The following is a 16,590-nucleotide window of genomic DNA, read 5'->3' on the forward strand; positions in this document are numbered from 1 at the left end:
CACCAATCTTTTTCTCTTCACATATCTATAAAAGCTTTTACAGTCAGTTTTTATGTTCCCTGAAAGCTTACTCTCATATTCTATTTTCCCTTTCTTAATTAATCCCTTTGTCCTCCTTTGTTGAATCCTAAACTGCTCCCAATTCTAAGGATTATTGCTTTTTCTGGCCAAATTATATGTCTTCTCCTTGGACCTTATGCTATCCCTAATTTCCCTTGTTAGCCACGGTTGGGTCACCTTTTTTGTTTTATTTTTATGCCAAACTGGGATGAACAACTTCTGTAGTTCATCCATTCGGTCTTTGAATGTTTGCCATTGCCTATCCACCGTCAACCCTTTGAGTGCCATTCCCCAATCAATCCTACCCAACTCGCTCCTCAGACCATCGTAGTTTCCTTTATTTAAATTGAAGACCCTAGTCTCCGAGTCAACTACTTCATTCTCCATCTTAATGAAGAATTCGATCATATTATGATCGCTCAGACCCAAGGGGCCTCATACAACAAGATTGCTAATTAATCCTTTCTCGTTACATAATACCCAGTCTAAGATGGCCTGATCTCTGGTTGGTTCCTCGACATATTGGTCCAGGAAACCATCCTGTAAACACTCCAGGAATTCCTCCTCCACAGTATTGTTACTAATTTGGTTGGCCCAATCTATATGTAGATTAAAGTCACCCATGATGGCTGCTGTGCCCTTATTGCACGCTTCTTTAATTTCCCTTTTAATGCCATCCCCAACCTCCGCCTTACTGTTTGGAGGTCTATAAACCACTCCCACTAAAGTTTTTTTCCCCTTAGTATTTCTCAATTCTACCCATACAGATTCCACCTCATCAGAGCTAATATCCTTCATTACAATTGTGTTAATCCCTTCTTTAACCAGTAATGCTACCCCACCTCCCTTTCCTTTTTGCCTATCTTTCCTGAATATCGAATACCCCTGGATGTTGAGTTCCCAGTCCTGGCCTTCCTTGAGCCACGTTTCCGTAATCCCAACCAAATCGTCTTTGTTTACTTCTATTTGCGCAGCCAATTCATCTACCTTATTACAAATGCTCCTCGCATTAAGACACAAAGCCTTCAGGCTTGTTTTTTTAACGCTCTTAGACCTATTAGAATTATTATTTACTGTGGCCATGTTTGATTTAAACTGTTGATTTCTCTGACTGCCACTTTTGTTTTTCTCCTTCCTATCTTTTGCTTTTATCCTTGTTTCCCTTTCCTCTGTCTCCCTGCTCAGGTTCCCAACCCCCTGCCATTTTAGTTTAAACCCTCCCCCACAGCACTAGCAAACACTCCCCCTAGGACATCGGTTCCAGCCCTGCCCAGGTGCAAACCGTCCGGTTTGAACTGGTCCCACCTCCCCCAGACCCGGTTCCAATGTCCCAGGAACTTGAATCCCTCCCCCTGGCACCATTCCTCTAGCCACGTATTCATCTGAAGTATCCTTCTATTTCTACTCTGACTAGCACATGGCACTGGTAGCAATCCTGAGATTACTACCTTTGAGGTCCTGTTTTTTAATTTATCTCCCAACTCCCTATATTCCGCTTTTAGGACCTCATCCCGCTTTTTACCTATATCGTTGGTGCCTATATGCACCACGACAACTGGCTGTTCACCCTCCCCTTCCAAGATGTTCTGCAGCCGCTCGGAGACTTCCTTGACCCTTGCACCAGGGAGGCAACACACCATCCTGGAGTCTCGTTTGCGGCCGCAGAAATGCCTATCTATTCCCCTTACAATTGAATCCCCTATTACTATAGCTCTACCCCTCTTTTTCCTCCCATTCTGTGCAGCAGAGCCACCCCTGGTGCCAGGAAGTTGGCTGCTGCTGCCTTCCTCTGATAAGCCATCCCCCCAACAGTACTCAAAGTGGTGTATCTGTTGGAGAGGGGGATGGCCACAGTGGACCCCTCCACTACCTGCCTGCGCCTAGTACTCTGCCTGTTGGTCACCCGTTCCCTTTCTTCCTGTCCAATCTCTACCTGCGGTGTGTCCAACTCCGTAAATGTGCTATTCACGATGTCCTGAGCATCGTGAACGCTCCAGTATGTATCCAATCGCAGCTCCAGTGCCGCAATGTGGTCTGTCAGTAGCTGCAGCTGGATGCACTTCCTGCACATGTAGTTGTCAGGGACACAGGAAGTGTCCCTAAGTTCCCACATATCGCAGGAGGAGCAGATCACGGGGCCCGGCTGTCCTGCCATGACTTACCCTTTAATTAATTGAATTTAAATGAAATCAATCAATCCCACTAATTACACTACAGTTAACTGGTTTACCAACAGTCCCTGCTACACTAGAGAGACCTTAGAAACTATAAACCAGAGTTAAAGTTTAAAAAGAGAGAAATACTCACCAACCAATCACTTACCTGCTTCCTGGTGACGTCAGACTTTGATTACTTTTTACCTCTCTCCCCTGCTGTTGAATTGGTATGCTGCTCCTCACTCACTGCTGCCGATTTCCAACTGCCGCCGGTTTTTGAAACTCCTCAGCTGCTCGCTCGCAGGTCCGCTCTGGTTGGGCCTCGTTCGCTGAATCAGCCGCCGCTCCCCAACTGCCGCCGGTTTTTGAAACTCCTCAGCTGCTCGCTCGCAGGTCCGCTCTGGTCGGGCCTCGTTCTAGAATGGTACACTAGGTGGAGCTGTATGTTTAGTAGTGGGCTACCCACAAGGCAGTAGTCAAGATGGATGCCTGTACACTAGTCCACATGGCTGAATAAATGACTAGCTCAAGCTAGCTGTTCATAATGAAAACGTCTATTTATTTATGAACATAACAACTACGAGAATGGTTGAGTGTACTGGACACAGCAAAGGCTATGGACCCCAACAACATCCCTGCTGAAGACTTGTGCTCTAGACTAGCCGCGCCTCTAGTCAAGTTGTTCCAGTACAGCTACAACACTGTCATCTACCTGACAAAATGGAAAACTGCCCAGGTATGTCCTGTCCACAAAAAACAGGACAAATCCCATTCGGCCAATTACCGCCCCAGCAGCCTACTCTCAATTATCAGAAAAGTGATGGAAGGTGTCGTCGACAGTGCTATCAAGCGGCACCTGCGCACCGATGCTCAGTTTGGGTTCTGCCAGGACCACACAGCTCCAGACCTCATTAAAGCCTTGGCCCAAACATGGACAAAAAAGTTGTATTCCACAGGTGAGGTGAGAGTGACTGCCCTTGACAGCAAGACAGCATTTGACAGAGTGTGGCATCAAGGAGCCCTAGTAAAACTGAAGTCAATGGGGATTGGAGGAAAACTCTCCACTGGCTGGAGTCATAGCTACCACAAAGGAAGATGGTTGTGGTTGTTGGAGGCCAATCATCTCAGCTGCAGGAGTTCCTCAGGGCAGTGTCCTTGGCCCAGCTATCTTCAGCTGCTTCATTAATGACCATCCCTCCATCATAAGGTTAGAAGTGGAGATGTTCACTGACGATTGCACAGTGTTCAGTTCCATTTGTTGTTCCTCAGATAATGAAGCAGTCCATGCCCACATGCAGCAAGACCTGGACAACAGTCAGGCTTGGGCTGATAAGTGACACGTAACATCCGTGCCACACAAGTACCAGGAAATGAACATCTCCAACAAGAAAGAGTCTAACCACCTTCCCTTGACATTGAATGGCATTACCATTGTCAATTTTTAAAAATTTATTCACAGGAAGCGCGTATCACTGGCAAGGTCAACATTTATTGACCCTCTCTAATTGCCCTTGAGAAGGTTTTGGTGAGCCGCTGCAGTCCATGTGGTGCGGTTTGGTACAACTTGCTAGGCCATTTCAGAGGACAGAGCCACATTTTTAAAAATTCATTTATGTGATGTGGGCGTTGCTGACAAGGCCACAATTTATTGCCATCGATAAGGTGGTGGTGAGCAACCATTTCAGAGGGCAGTTAAGAGTCAACCACATTGCTGAACAAGATGGGATTTTATGACAATCCAGTCGTTTCATGGTCACCATTACTGATACAGGTAGACTATCCTTTATCCGAAAACCTCGGGACCAGCCGTGTTTCGGTTTTCGGAAAATTTCGGATTTTGGAAGGTATTTTATAAGACTGGGAAATTTGTCGGGGGTGGGTCGGCGGGGGTCCGCGGGGGGGGTCGGGGTGGGGGTCGTCGGTGGGGGTCGGGGTCGGGTCGACGGTGGGGGTCGGCGGGGGTCCGCGGGGGGGTCGGCGGGAGTCGGGGTCCGCGGGGGTCCGCGGGAGGGATCGGCGGGGGTCGGGGTCGGCGGGGGGGGTCGGGGTCGTGCGCCACTCTGGTCATGTCGTGCGCACGACTTACGCTGAACGAAAAAACCTTCGGTTTTTAGAGGGTTTCGGTTTTCGGAAGTTCGGATAAAAGGTAGTCTACCTGTACTAGCTTTTTTTTAAATTCCAGATTTCTGTAATTTACTGAATTTAAATTCCCCAGCTGCTGTGGTGGGATTTGAACTCATGTCTCATGGATCATTGGTCCAGGCCTCTGGATTACTAATCCAGTAACACAACCACTATGCTACCGTTCCCCCTAAATCCCCCATAAGCAACATCCTGGAGGGTCACCATTGACCAAAAACTCAATTGGACCAGTCACATAAATACTGTCGCTACAAGAGGAGGTCAGAGGCTGCGTATTCTGAGGCAAGTGACTCACCTCCTGACTCCCCAAAGCCTTTCCACCATCTACAAGGTGCAAGTTAGGAGTGTCATGAAATACTCTCCACTTGCCTGGATGAGTGCAGTTCCAACAACACTCAAGAAGCTCGACACCATCCAGGACAAAGCAGTTCATTTGTTTGGCACCCCATCCACCACCTTAAACATTTACTCCCTCCACCACCAGCGCAACATGGCTGCAGTGTGTACCATCCACAAGATGCACTGCAGCATCTCGCCAAGGCTTCTTCGACAGCATCTCCCAAACCTGCGACCTTTACCACCTTGAAGGACAATGGGCAACAGGTGCATGGGAACACCACCACCTCCAAGTTCTCCTCAAGTCCCTTGGAAATATACCGCCGTTCCTTTATCGTCACTGGGTCAAATCCTGGAACTCCCTACCTAACAGCACTGTGGGAGTACCTTCACCACACAGACTGCAGTGATTCAAAAAGGCGGCTCACCACCAACTTCTCAAGGGCAATTAGGGATGGGCAATAAAAGCTGGCCCTGCCAACGATGCCCATATCCGGTAAATGAATAAATAAATTAAAAATGTAATGAAAGATATGCATTATTGTGCATGGTAAAGCATGGTCACAGAATACATTCTTATGATCTTACCTCCTTAAGAAGTCATTCCTAAATTCAGCAGTCTTAGATGCTGTCCACATAGTGTATATTTTTCAACTTGAGACTTTCAAACCCTCCTTTTAGTGCAGAACAGGAAAATAGTGAAAGCCCCTTTAATGGTGAGCAGCCTTGGGACCTATTTTGTGTTAAAGGTGCTGTATAAATTTGAGCTTTCATTGTTGTTGAATAGCACCATGGGATCTTTTACATTCATTTAAACAGACCAATGAAGCCTCAGTTTAATGTCCTATCCAAAAAAAATTTCATCATTAGGAATATTTGGAGCTTTTGAAAAACCATAATTTTCCAAAAGTTATTTTTAATGTCACTCCTATTATATTCTTTTAGTAGAAAAGGCTATATTTTACCATTTAGGTGTTAAATCTGATTTTTAAAATGAATTAGAAGTGTGGATTGATGACATGCCTGGAATTATTATAACACAGTGCTATTTTTCAAAGTTGAACTATTTTAAATTTACTACAGATACACTATACATCTATTGATGTAAGCTAACATCAGTTTACATGTCTTTCTTGGTAGGATTGATTCACATGCATCACTTTCTTGAAAGAACTTTAAAGCAAAGTGCTCCCCCTACAGATTGTATGACCTCTCAATCACCAGTTCTGTACAGCTTCCTTTTATACTGGCATGAACTGTCTGACTAATTATAAGGCATCATGTGCAGTTGCTATATGTACATTAATATGACCTTTCACACGAATCACTGAAAGTTAACATGCAAGTACAGTAAGCAATTAGGAAAGCAAATGGTATGTTATCCTTTATTATAAACAGATTGGAGTATAAAAGTAAAGAAGTCTTGCTACAATTATATAGGGTCTTGGTGAGATCCCACCTGGAGTACTATGAACAGTTTTGGTCTCCTTACTTAAGGAAGGATATACTTGTCTTAGAGGGAGTGCAACAAAGGTTCAGTAGACTGATTCCTAGAATGAGGGAATTGTCCTATGAGGAGAGATTGAGTAGACTAGGCCTATATCCCCTAGAGTTTCAAAGAATGAGAGGTGATCTCATTCAAACATATAAAATTCTTAAAGGGCATGACAGGGTAAATGCTGGGAGGATGTTCCAAAGATTCACAACTCTTTGAGTGAAGAAATCTCTCCTCATCTCAGTCCTAAATGGGCGACCCCTTATCCTGAAACTGTGCCCCCTAGTTCTAGATTCCCCCACGAGGGGAAACATCCTCCCTGCATCTACCCTGTCAAGCCCCCTCAGAATCTTATATGTTTCAATAAGATCACCTTGTAGTGGCACTACCGAATGTCTCTTACCTGTTGTACATAATTCCCTTCAACTTATCTACGTTGTATTGAGTTTGCAGGTTCGGGCCGTTGCCCCTTTAAGAACGCGAGCCGGGCCAGCTCGGTCTCCTGCTCCCGTGGCAATCGCCGGCCCAACTCGGCCTCCCACTCCCGCGACTTCGGCCGCAACGGCCAGCTCCGATGCTGGGTGCCGGGTAAACGTGGTGACGTCATCACGTGAGTCACGTGACCGCCCCAAGCGCGGGAAAACGCAATGACGTCACGTCGCAAGTCACGTGACGCCCCGAGCGTGGGAAACGCGAGCAACGCGATGATGTCATGACGCAAACGCGATGACGTCATCGCACAAACCTCCGGACTGCCTAGTCAGTCCTCGTGGCGTCCCCACTGGGGAAAGACCTGTTCCACGCTCCTGCATCGATCTACGTTGTTTGTTGTATTTCGTCAAATCCTTCATTAAAGACTTATTGGATTGTTTCTCCTGAGTCGACCTCAGTGATTTGGTTAGGAATACACCTATTCCTACAACCTCTCATTCTTCTAAACTCCAATGAGTATAGGCCCAACCTGCTCAACCTTTCTTCATAAGATAACCCCTTCATCTCAGGAATTAACCTAGTGAACCTTCTCCGAGCTGCCTGCAATGCAAGTATATCCCTCCTTAAATAAGGAGACCAAAACTGTATGCAGTACTCCAGGTGTGGTCTCACCAGCGCCCTGTACAGTTGTAGCAAGGCTTTCCTACTTTTATACTCCATCCCCCTTGCAATAAAGGCCAACATTCCATTTGCCTTCCTAATTACTTGCTGTACCTGCATGCTAACTTTTTGTGTTTCATGTACGAGGACACCCAGATCCCTCTGTACCGCAGCATTCTGTAGACTCTCTCCATTTAAATAATAATTTGCTTTTTTTATTTTTCCTACCAAAGTGGTTAACCTCACATTTTCCCACATTATACTCCATCCGCCAATTTTTGCCCACTCACTTAACCTATCTATATCCCTTTGCAGACTCTCTGGGCGCGATCTTGCCAGCCCTGGGGAGGTGGGTTTGGAGGCGGGACTGCTGGGAAATTGGCAGAATCTGGGGGCGGGTGCCCATTCCGCCCCCAACCCGCCTCCATGCCATGTTCCCGGGAGGTGGGTAGCCGATCCGTGCCGGGTTCTGTCTCCTCAGAGGTGGGAAGGGGATTACAGCCACTTAACTGCCTGTTAACAGGTAGTTAACAGGCAGATAAGAGGATTATCCCCATTTTACCCACACAAGTGCAGGCTTCCTGAAGGCTGCGAACACTGCCAGGATCACTGAGGCGGGCAGTGGGTCTGCGAGGGTCGGAGGGGTGCAAAGGTGCACTGTGAAGGTGAGTGATGGGTGCAAGTGTGGAGAGGTATGTGAGGTGAGTGAAAAGTGATAGAAAATGTTTACTTACCATTGTTTCTTCCTGCAGGCTTCAAACGTTGGGGATGTGGAGAGTCTCTCATCTGATTGGCAGAGATGACAGATGGCTGCTGCATTCTCCAATGCAACAACCATCTAATTTCTGCTAAAGAAAGAGGTTTGATGAGTCTTGAATACAAGAACTCATCAAACTACAGAGAATGTCAGTGTTTGACAGCTTCACAGAGCTGTCAAACGATGACAATTCATCTGTCAAAACTTTTTGACAGATGAAACGTCATACGCTGACGTTCTCTGTAACTGGCTTTCCCTTAATTGGCCTGCTAAACTCGCTGGGCGGGCTTAACAAGGTCAATCAAGGGAAAATAGAATGGGTTGGCCAGAAGTCAATGGAGGCGGGACTAAAACCTGACAAGTGGGAGTCCCACATCCAAAAGCTCCCCATTGGCAAAGTCCAGCCCTCTGTGTCCTCCTCAAAACTTGCTTTCCCACCTATCTTTGTATCTTCAGCAAATTTGGCTACAGTACATATGGTCGCTCCATCCAAGTCATTAATATAGATTGTAAATAGTTGAGGCCCCAGCACTGATCCCTGTGGCACCCCATTAGTTACAGTTTGCCAACCGGAAAATCACCCATTTATCCCGACTCTTTGTTTTCTGTTAGTTAGCCAATCCTCAATCCATACTAATATATTACCCCCAACCCCGTGAGCTCTTATCTTGTGCAGTAACCTTTAATGTGGCACCTTATCGAATGCCTTCTGGAAATTCAAATACACTACATCTACTTGTTCCCCTTTATCCACCCTGCTCGTTACACTCTCAAAGAGCTCTAGTAAATTTGTCAAACACGATTTCCCTTTCATAAAACTATGCTGACTCTGCTTGATTGTATTATGATTTTCTAAATGTCCTGCTATTACTTTCTTAATAATGGATTTCAGCATTTTCACAATGACAGATGTTAGGCTAACTGGCCTATAGTTTCCTGCTTTTTGCCTCCCTCTTTTCTTGAATAGGGGCGTTACATTTGAGGTTTTCCAATCCGCTGGGACCTCTCCAAAATCGAGGGAATTTTGATAGATTACAACCAATGCATCCACTATCTCTGTAGCCACTTCTTTTAAGACCCTAGGATGTAGGCCATCAGGTCCAGGGGACTTGTCAGCCTTTAGTCCCATTAGTTTGCCAGTACTTTTTCTCTAATGATAGTCATTGTATTAAGTTCCTCCCTTCCTATAGCTCCTTGATTATCAATTATTATTGGGATGCTTTTAGTGTCTTCTACCGTAAAGACTGATACAAAATATTTGTTCAAAGTCTCTGCCATTTCCCTGTTTCCCATTATTAATTCCCCAGTCCCATCCTCTAAGGGACCAACATTTACTTTAGCTACTCTCTTCCTTTTTATATACTTGTAGAAGCTCTTGCTGTCTGTTTTTATATTTTTTGCTCGTTTACTTTCATAATCTATCTTCGCCCTCTTTATTTTTTTTTAGTCATCCTTTGCTGGTTTCTAAAAATTTCCCAATCCTCTGGCCTACCACTAATCTTTGCAACATTGTATTCCTTTTCTTTCAATTTGATACCATCCTTAACTTCCTTAGTTAGCCACGGATGGTTCATCCTTCTCGTAGAGTCTTTCTTTCTCACTGGAATAAACCTTTGCTGAGAGTTATGGTACATCTCCTTAAATGTCTGTTGAGGTAGAAGATCAGCGATGATCTTATTGAATGGCGGAGCAGGCTTGAAGGGCTGAATGGCCTACTCCTGCTCCTATTTCTTATGTCCTTATTAATTGAAACTGAACAACTTGCAGGAAGCATTTCATTCTGTTCCCAGTTTGCATGATAAGCATCTTAAGGTCTCATCCAGTATTGCCACAAAAGTTGTTATTTCTGTAATACAAATGTTCGGCCAGTGTCAAAACCAGATACATGTATTTAAGTTAGAGATTGCTAGTACAGTTATCAACTTGCTAGTACAACTATTAACTTAGTCAAGTTGAAGCCAGTACATAGGTTTTATACTAGGATAAATTAGGGTTCATGCAAACTGGTGACAGTAATTGCTCATGCTCTTTCAGTTTGCAAGCTGATACATATAAATGGTTGCCTTCCCAATAAAGACACATACAAATATGTTCTTGATACTGTTAACATAAGAAAGATAAGGTACAGTGTATAATATTTACCACAAAACAGTGCTGCTTCAATTTCTCTGGATGTCAGCAAGAGTAAGTCCGAATGGTGGAGTTGTCTATCCTTTGCATTCCTGATGTGCTGACTGGAATTGCACAAGTGATCAATTAATACACAATGGCGTTATAACTTACATAACCATTATACTTTGTCTGCTGTATTAAAATATAAATAGCACATATTTCAACATTGAATGTACAGATGCAACAAATTGACAAGAAGAAGTGATAATCTACAATGATTTACTTATTTTGTTTGTGTGATGCTTAGTTGTTACAATTTTCTTTTCACCAGTATCTGCTTGAGATCAGCAGCAGTTGTTTTTATAGAATGGTAATCCCTCTTTTTAGGATATGTTCTCCTTTATTCCTTCTCCTTTAATGGGTGTTACGGAAATAACTCTGTCCTCAGCCTAAAAGCTGGATGGGTGGGTAATTCACCCCGGATCTCTCCCAGTGCTGCTCTGAAACTGGATGTGAGGAGCAGTCCAAAGATGCTCTCTTCCATTTTTCATATCCTCCCTGCAGGTAAGTATTGTACGTGGACTTCCTGTGACAACACAGTGGAGGTTGCTAATTCACTGTGGGTAACTGTGGACACAAATGTGCTGTGCAACTGTGCTTACATTTTTTTTTATTGTTCTATTCTCACAACTTTGAAAACAACTGGATTTGAGTGGCTGTATTGATTACATAATTGTACTTACACGTCATTTGCAGCAGAACCTCTATTATAAATTTTGCAGCTGACTACTTTATGTTTTTTTAATAAAATCCTTCATACCAAAATTATTTTAAAATCAGGTGAGGTGTATTTCTTCAAAATGAGTTTTGTCACTGTTGCTCCTTTAACAAAAATGTTGTGCCTGCCAATAGTCTGTTGAAGGAGTTACACGCTGGTTTCCTGAATCTGCTCATTTGCATATCATTGAAGTGGGAATTGGCACAAAACCCATGTAAAATGGGTGTAAATAGCTGAATACATGGAAACTCACGTGCAGCCTTTACGAACATTGTTCAGCCTTCACACTTCAGCAACAGACTGGGGGACAACCAGGCCATAAAAAAGAACAGTGCTTTGCTCTCACTCTCACATAACTTCACCGGATGTCTTATCAATGCTTTTATTATACTTTTCAAGAAATATGACAATATCAGGACCAAAAAGGCAGCAGAGCATGGCACCAAGCCAGAGAAGAAGAATACAGAACTCCTTTCACTCAGACATCCAAGCCCTCTGGGAGGGGATTGAAGGCAGGAGGAACAGACTCTTGGGTGTGGGTCTCACTGAGCCACCCAGAAATATCACTTGTGCCATTTGGAGTAGTAAGTGCCCAACTCTCTCATCTCCAGAACTGCAGAACAGTGCCTCACAAAGTTTCATACCTTCAGCAGTGCAGGCACGGTAACTCATTGGACACTCTGCTTTGCCCATCCTGGGCACCAGCACACACTTCACCCTCCTAAAGCAACACATGCACCACTGCTTTATACATCATTTCCCAGCTGCAGAAATTAGTGTTTAAATTCTCCAGACTCTTCAGGCTCAAAACCTTCTCACTTTCACCTTCATCAGGTGATTCCAGCAGTTGCCGAGCCTGATATATCTCAAGTCTAACTTACCCAGAGTGCATTTACAGTGCAAACCCAGGAAACTTGTAGCTACAATGCCACTGGCCCTCACTCTGATATATTCGAATGAGGTCAGTGGTCACTTGGTGGGTGGATCACAGGAAGGTTCAAAAAGCACAAGGGCACTCGTGGGAAGCTTTTTAATGGCACAAAACTGGCAGAAATGACTTCCAACCAACTTACCTGCCTAAAAAAAAAATCCTGCATCATTTGTACATTGTGAATGCACTGAAAACAGCTGTGAAATGCCGCACTGTGATTGTTGTAGGAACAGTGAAATGTAGTGTAATACTTTAAACTGGGGTAATGGATGACAGTTGCTTTGAGAGCAACAGCTACAATAATCACCCATTTTGAGGGAAACCAAGAGGCTCCATTGGTTAGGGGTTCAATTTGAATCTGGCAATGACAGTTGTTGGATATTTTGATAATTACAAAGGTAGACTTATAACATGTACAATTTAATAATACAAACCATCAGAGGATCTTTTTGTGGATGTTGTTGTTAATCTGAAACCTGCGGGAAGTGTTTCAGAAGATCCAGGCATCATGCTGATTCCATGAACTTCACGTGGAGGGAACTGTTTTCTCCAGGAAGGCCCTCTCTGGAAATTTTTCTCATCATCCTTGTGATAACATATGTAAAGAAAATAGTATAATATATTTTTAACAGTTTATAATAAATTGGAGGGTTGTCTTTCCTCTCCACCACATCTGGGTGCCAGGCAGGCAGAACGCACCAAAGTTCCTGCAATGACCTGAAACCGGCTGTAGTGCTGGGTTTAGGACATTATTTCAATCCTCACGTCAGGCCCTCTGGCAGAGCCTTCTGCCTGGAAATGGGGGCAGAATATAGCTGCTGATGTAGGCCTGAGAGATCAGCAAATTGGGAATGACTGCTGGGCATTCTGGCCACTGTTCATAAATAGCAGACAGAAGAAAGAAAAAAGGAATTTATCTTGTGTTGTCTGCTCTTTCTTCCATTTCCCTCTTTGATACTCAGACTGGGGAAGGGCTGGGTGCAGGGAATATGGATTATTTCTTCTCGGCACCCCTCAAAATGGCCGACCTTCCAGAGCTGGGGGGAAAAATGAGGTGGTAAGGCTGGAAACTGCCTCGTTACCATGGCAACCCTCTGCCTGCACCTGTTGTAGGTACAGGGACTCCACCCCACCCTCAGGGGTAGGCCTGAAATCCCAGGGCAATGTAAAGAGGCATATACTATATTTTTCAGACTACTAGGTCTATATAGGGGTAGATTTTCTGCTTTGCGTGCAATTGGTGATTCTGGCGCAAATTTCGCCTATTTTTTCCTGTGTTTCCACCCAAACTTATTTGCATATCACCAAATGCAAAATCTGCCATGAACCAACGCAATCGGGCAGCATTTAAAATGTAACTTTAAAAAAAAATGCTTTAAAAAATGTTCCTTGATATATTTAAGAGTGGTAACTTGGTAAAGTTTGATTAATACAGCTGAAAATGGGTTTATCACAAAGAATAAGCATTTTTAATTATAATGTCAATCCACCACCTGTGAGTAACCTGATTTTAAATGACTGAAAATGACTTAAAAAAAATATACAAAACTATGTTCTAGTTAGATTGAAGTACAGTACTGAGTACCTTAGTACATTAAAAAAAACATTCAAAACGTACCTATTAGTGTCCTTGCGCCCAAAAGTTCCAGCTTAATTTTTGGAGCTTTCTCGAAAGCCTGCAAACGAGCGCAATTAGTGGAAACTCCCAATGGTGATTAATTCACCCTGGGGGCATGGCTAGTTTTGTGGGTGGGGCCTGCTTCTAGCACGATGTTTTCAAAACTAGCACAAAAGATCGTGGAAACTCAAGTTGTGCTGAACGCAATTTGCGATTAAAATTCCTCGATCTTTTGCACCAGTTACATTGATATCAGGGGAATTGTGCCGAAAACACCAGTACAATCGAGCGGAATCTCCAAGCCAAAATATATATCAAGTTACCACCTGTTTTAACAAGACCTTACTGCATCAATGAATCTAAAGGATATATAGTAGAAAAAATTGTTAAAAACTAATTTTTAATCCAAACACTTAGTACATATTTTATAAAATAGATTTAATAACAATCACTGCTTGAAACCACATAATATAGTATAGGGAAATTATTTACATCATCAAGAGTCCTCTCCGTTCCTAGTGCAAGAAGGTTGTTATACTCTCTTTCAAGGACCTGTCTTGCCTGAAGAAGAGGACAGTATTTAGTCAATGGCTTAAAATGCAACACATACTGAACAAAATAATAATTTTAATATTTATGCAAGTGCTTAACTTTAGAACATCTATCAGTAAGGGTTAAATTTTGGAAATTAAACCAGCTGTGAGCAAGAAAGCAGTAATAGAGTTTGCTTCTGTTTTTATCACTTGCTCCAGTGCATAGAGATATTTGCCAAATTTAGTCCACAAAAGAAAGTTTGTTAAAGACTATTAAGTGTTTTGTAAGGGGTTTCAAGAGAAACTCTTGCAGTTTTTCTCAGAGTGGAATAAATATAAACATGGGCTCATTTTTTACCATTTTATATGTCAGTTTTAGGAAGGAAAGTTTGAAAATGTTATCAGAGCTCTAACAGAAAGTGTTTGTGTAGCAGTCTACATCCCCACAGCACATATAGATGAGCCATTGATAGTTATCACATTCTGAAGTAGGAGCTCAAGGAGAGGATGGCCTGGGAGTGCTAAGGGCACAACATGTGAACCATTCACAGAGCAAACTACCCTAAGCAGTAGATATACTCTTCTACCTGGGCCCATACAATGAACTCATTTGAGCTTGGTAGGGAAGTTGTAAGTGAAGATGTAGGTGTGCTACTTGGTTTATAAAAACGTGGACATTTCACCATATGTATTGCACTGTCAGTGGCACAAAAAAGCATCACTACCCTCAGCTTTTACGCTACAGGGTGCTTCTGAGCACCCAGCATGGATATCACTGGAGTCAGTTGCCATCCACGACCAAGGAGGTCCCTGTTTTACCACACATTTAAACACTTCAGCAGGCACCACTTGCAGTAGAGACAACTGGGGAGTCAGTTTGTCTTTGGGCGATAGTGTAAAATGGGCAATTGCGATTCAACCACCCGTTATACATCTCTCCTGATTTTCATTTCCATTGACTGAATTGATTTTTCACATTTTACACAATCGACCAAAGTCAAAATTACCCCCATCCAGTTTTACCACATTGCTCACTTCTGCAAGGCACAGAGCATCATTTATTGTATACATATAGCAACTCATGTGCCTACCAACAATACTTAAATAGAAAGAGATATTATTCCATTGTTTTAGATATATATCAATATTATACATATCAATATATGCTTCCCAGGGAGAATGCAAGATGCAGTACTTTAGTGTCATAGAGTCATAGGGCTGGATTTTCATTCAGGAGCGAGTTGGTGTCGTGTAATCCGCATTTCGTGTTATCCACACGAATCTAAATGGATGTGGGAGATTGATGCAATTTTAACTTAATTGTCCAATTGATTTCCAACGTGCGGGAACCCTTGGCAAATGAGTATCTCCTGACTGAAAGTTGCCTCCGATGACATCATCATTGCTGCTGCATTTAAGGTCTACAGCAAGCCTTGCTTCTTCTGCAGACTGCCAAGCTTTTTGACTGTGGAGTGAGAGGGACCTGGAGGCACCATGAGCAGTGGGAGACCCAGATCAGCTCCTCGTTTTGACGAGGTGGCCTTGCAGGCTTTAGTGGATGGGGCTGCAGCCAACAGGGAGGTGCTCTTCTCTTCTACAGAGAAGAAGAGGCCTCCCAAGCAGACCAAGGCGGTATGGATGCAGGTGGCTGAGGAGGTCAACTCCTTGGGAGTCACCTGCAGAACTTGGATTCAGTGCCGCAAGAGATTTCATGACCTTCTCCGCACTGGAAAAGTGAGTATGATTTTCCCATCACCCTCAATCTGATCCCCATTGCCTTTCCTCACCAGCACTCAGCTTCAGCAATCTCTTCCTCCATATCCCACTTGACACTGACATCCATGCACCCTTATCCCCTTTCTCTCTATGGTCATATTCACATAACTATTCGACTATGCAGCCCTCACACTCCCTATCACTCTGATGCTTTGCAAACAACTGACAACACACAAGGAGGGCCCTTGGTCTTGCCACCTCACTCCATCTTTGTCTCCTTCTAAGTATCGATGCTATGGAATCTCTACACTCACTCCTTCATTCTCACTTTGTTGCAGCATTGTGCAGATGTCACTCACTACCTCTCATAGAAACATAGAAGATAGGAGCAGGAATAGGCCATTTGGCCCCTCAAGCCTGCTCTGCCATTCAAAGCGATCATGGCTGATCATCCAAATTCAGTACCCGGTCCCTGCTTTCTCCCCATACCCCTTGATCCCTTTAGCCTTAAGAAATATATCCAACTCCTTCTTGAATATATTTAATGAATTGGCCTCTACTGCCTTCTGTGGTAGAGAATTCCACAGGTTCACCACTCTCTGAGTGAAGAAATTCCTCCTCATTTCTGTCCTAAATGGCCTACCCTTATCCTTAGATTGTGACCCCTGGTTCTGGACTCCCCAACCATCAGGAACATCCTTCGATGTCGGAGCCGCCTTTGGCACTGCTGCTCAGACATGTTGAGGTAGCTGACCCTGTGTCTGTAGACCCTGTTTGGGGGGTATCTCCTGCGCCGACGGGCTTCCAAGCGCTGGCCCCTTCTGGCCTGTGCAGCTTCAGGTGGGTGAGCAGCAGCCTGGTGCT

At 43.9% G+C, this 16,590-nt stretch overlaps 1 protein-coding gene across 1 annotated transcript in view; it reads right to left on the reverse strand.

Moving 5' to 3' along the window:
* Positions 1 to 16,590, reverse strand: part of ppfia2 (PTPRF interacting protein alpha 2) — a 368,545-nt gene that overhangs the window by 31,003 nt on the left and 320,952 nt on the right. The window contains exons 26-28 of the mRNA XM_086009289.1: positions 13,970 to 14,038; positions 12,294 to 12,444; positions 10,181 to 10,272 (exon numbers count right to left, since the gene is read on the reverse strand). Of these exons, the coding sequence (XP_085865415.1) occupies positions 10,214 to 10,272; positions 12,294 to 12,444; positions 13,970 to 14,038 (279 nt within the window). The 3' untranslated portion in view covers positions 10,181 to 10,213. The remainder of the gene's footprint in view (positions 1 to 10,180; positions 10,273 to 12,293; positions 12,445 to 13,969; positions 14,039 to 16,590) is intronic.

Source organism: Somniosus microcephalus, chromosome 16, assembly GCF_052327205.1.
Source record: "Somniosus microcephalus isolate GS21.2 chromosome 16, FLI_Smic_1.0, whole genome shotgun sequence".
Classification (NCBI taxonomy): domain Eukaryota; kingdom Metazoa; phylum Chordata; class Chondrichthyes; order Squaliformes; family Somniosidae; genus Somniosus; species Somniosus microcephalus.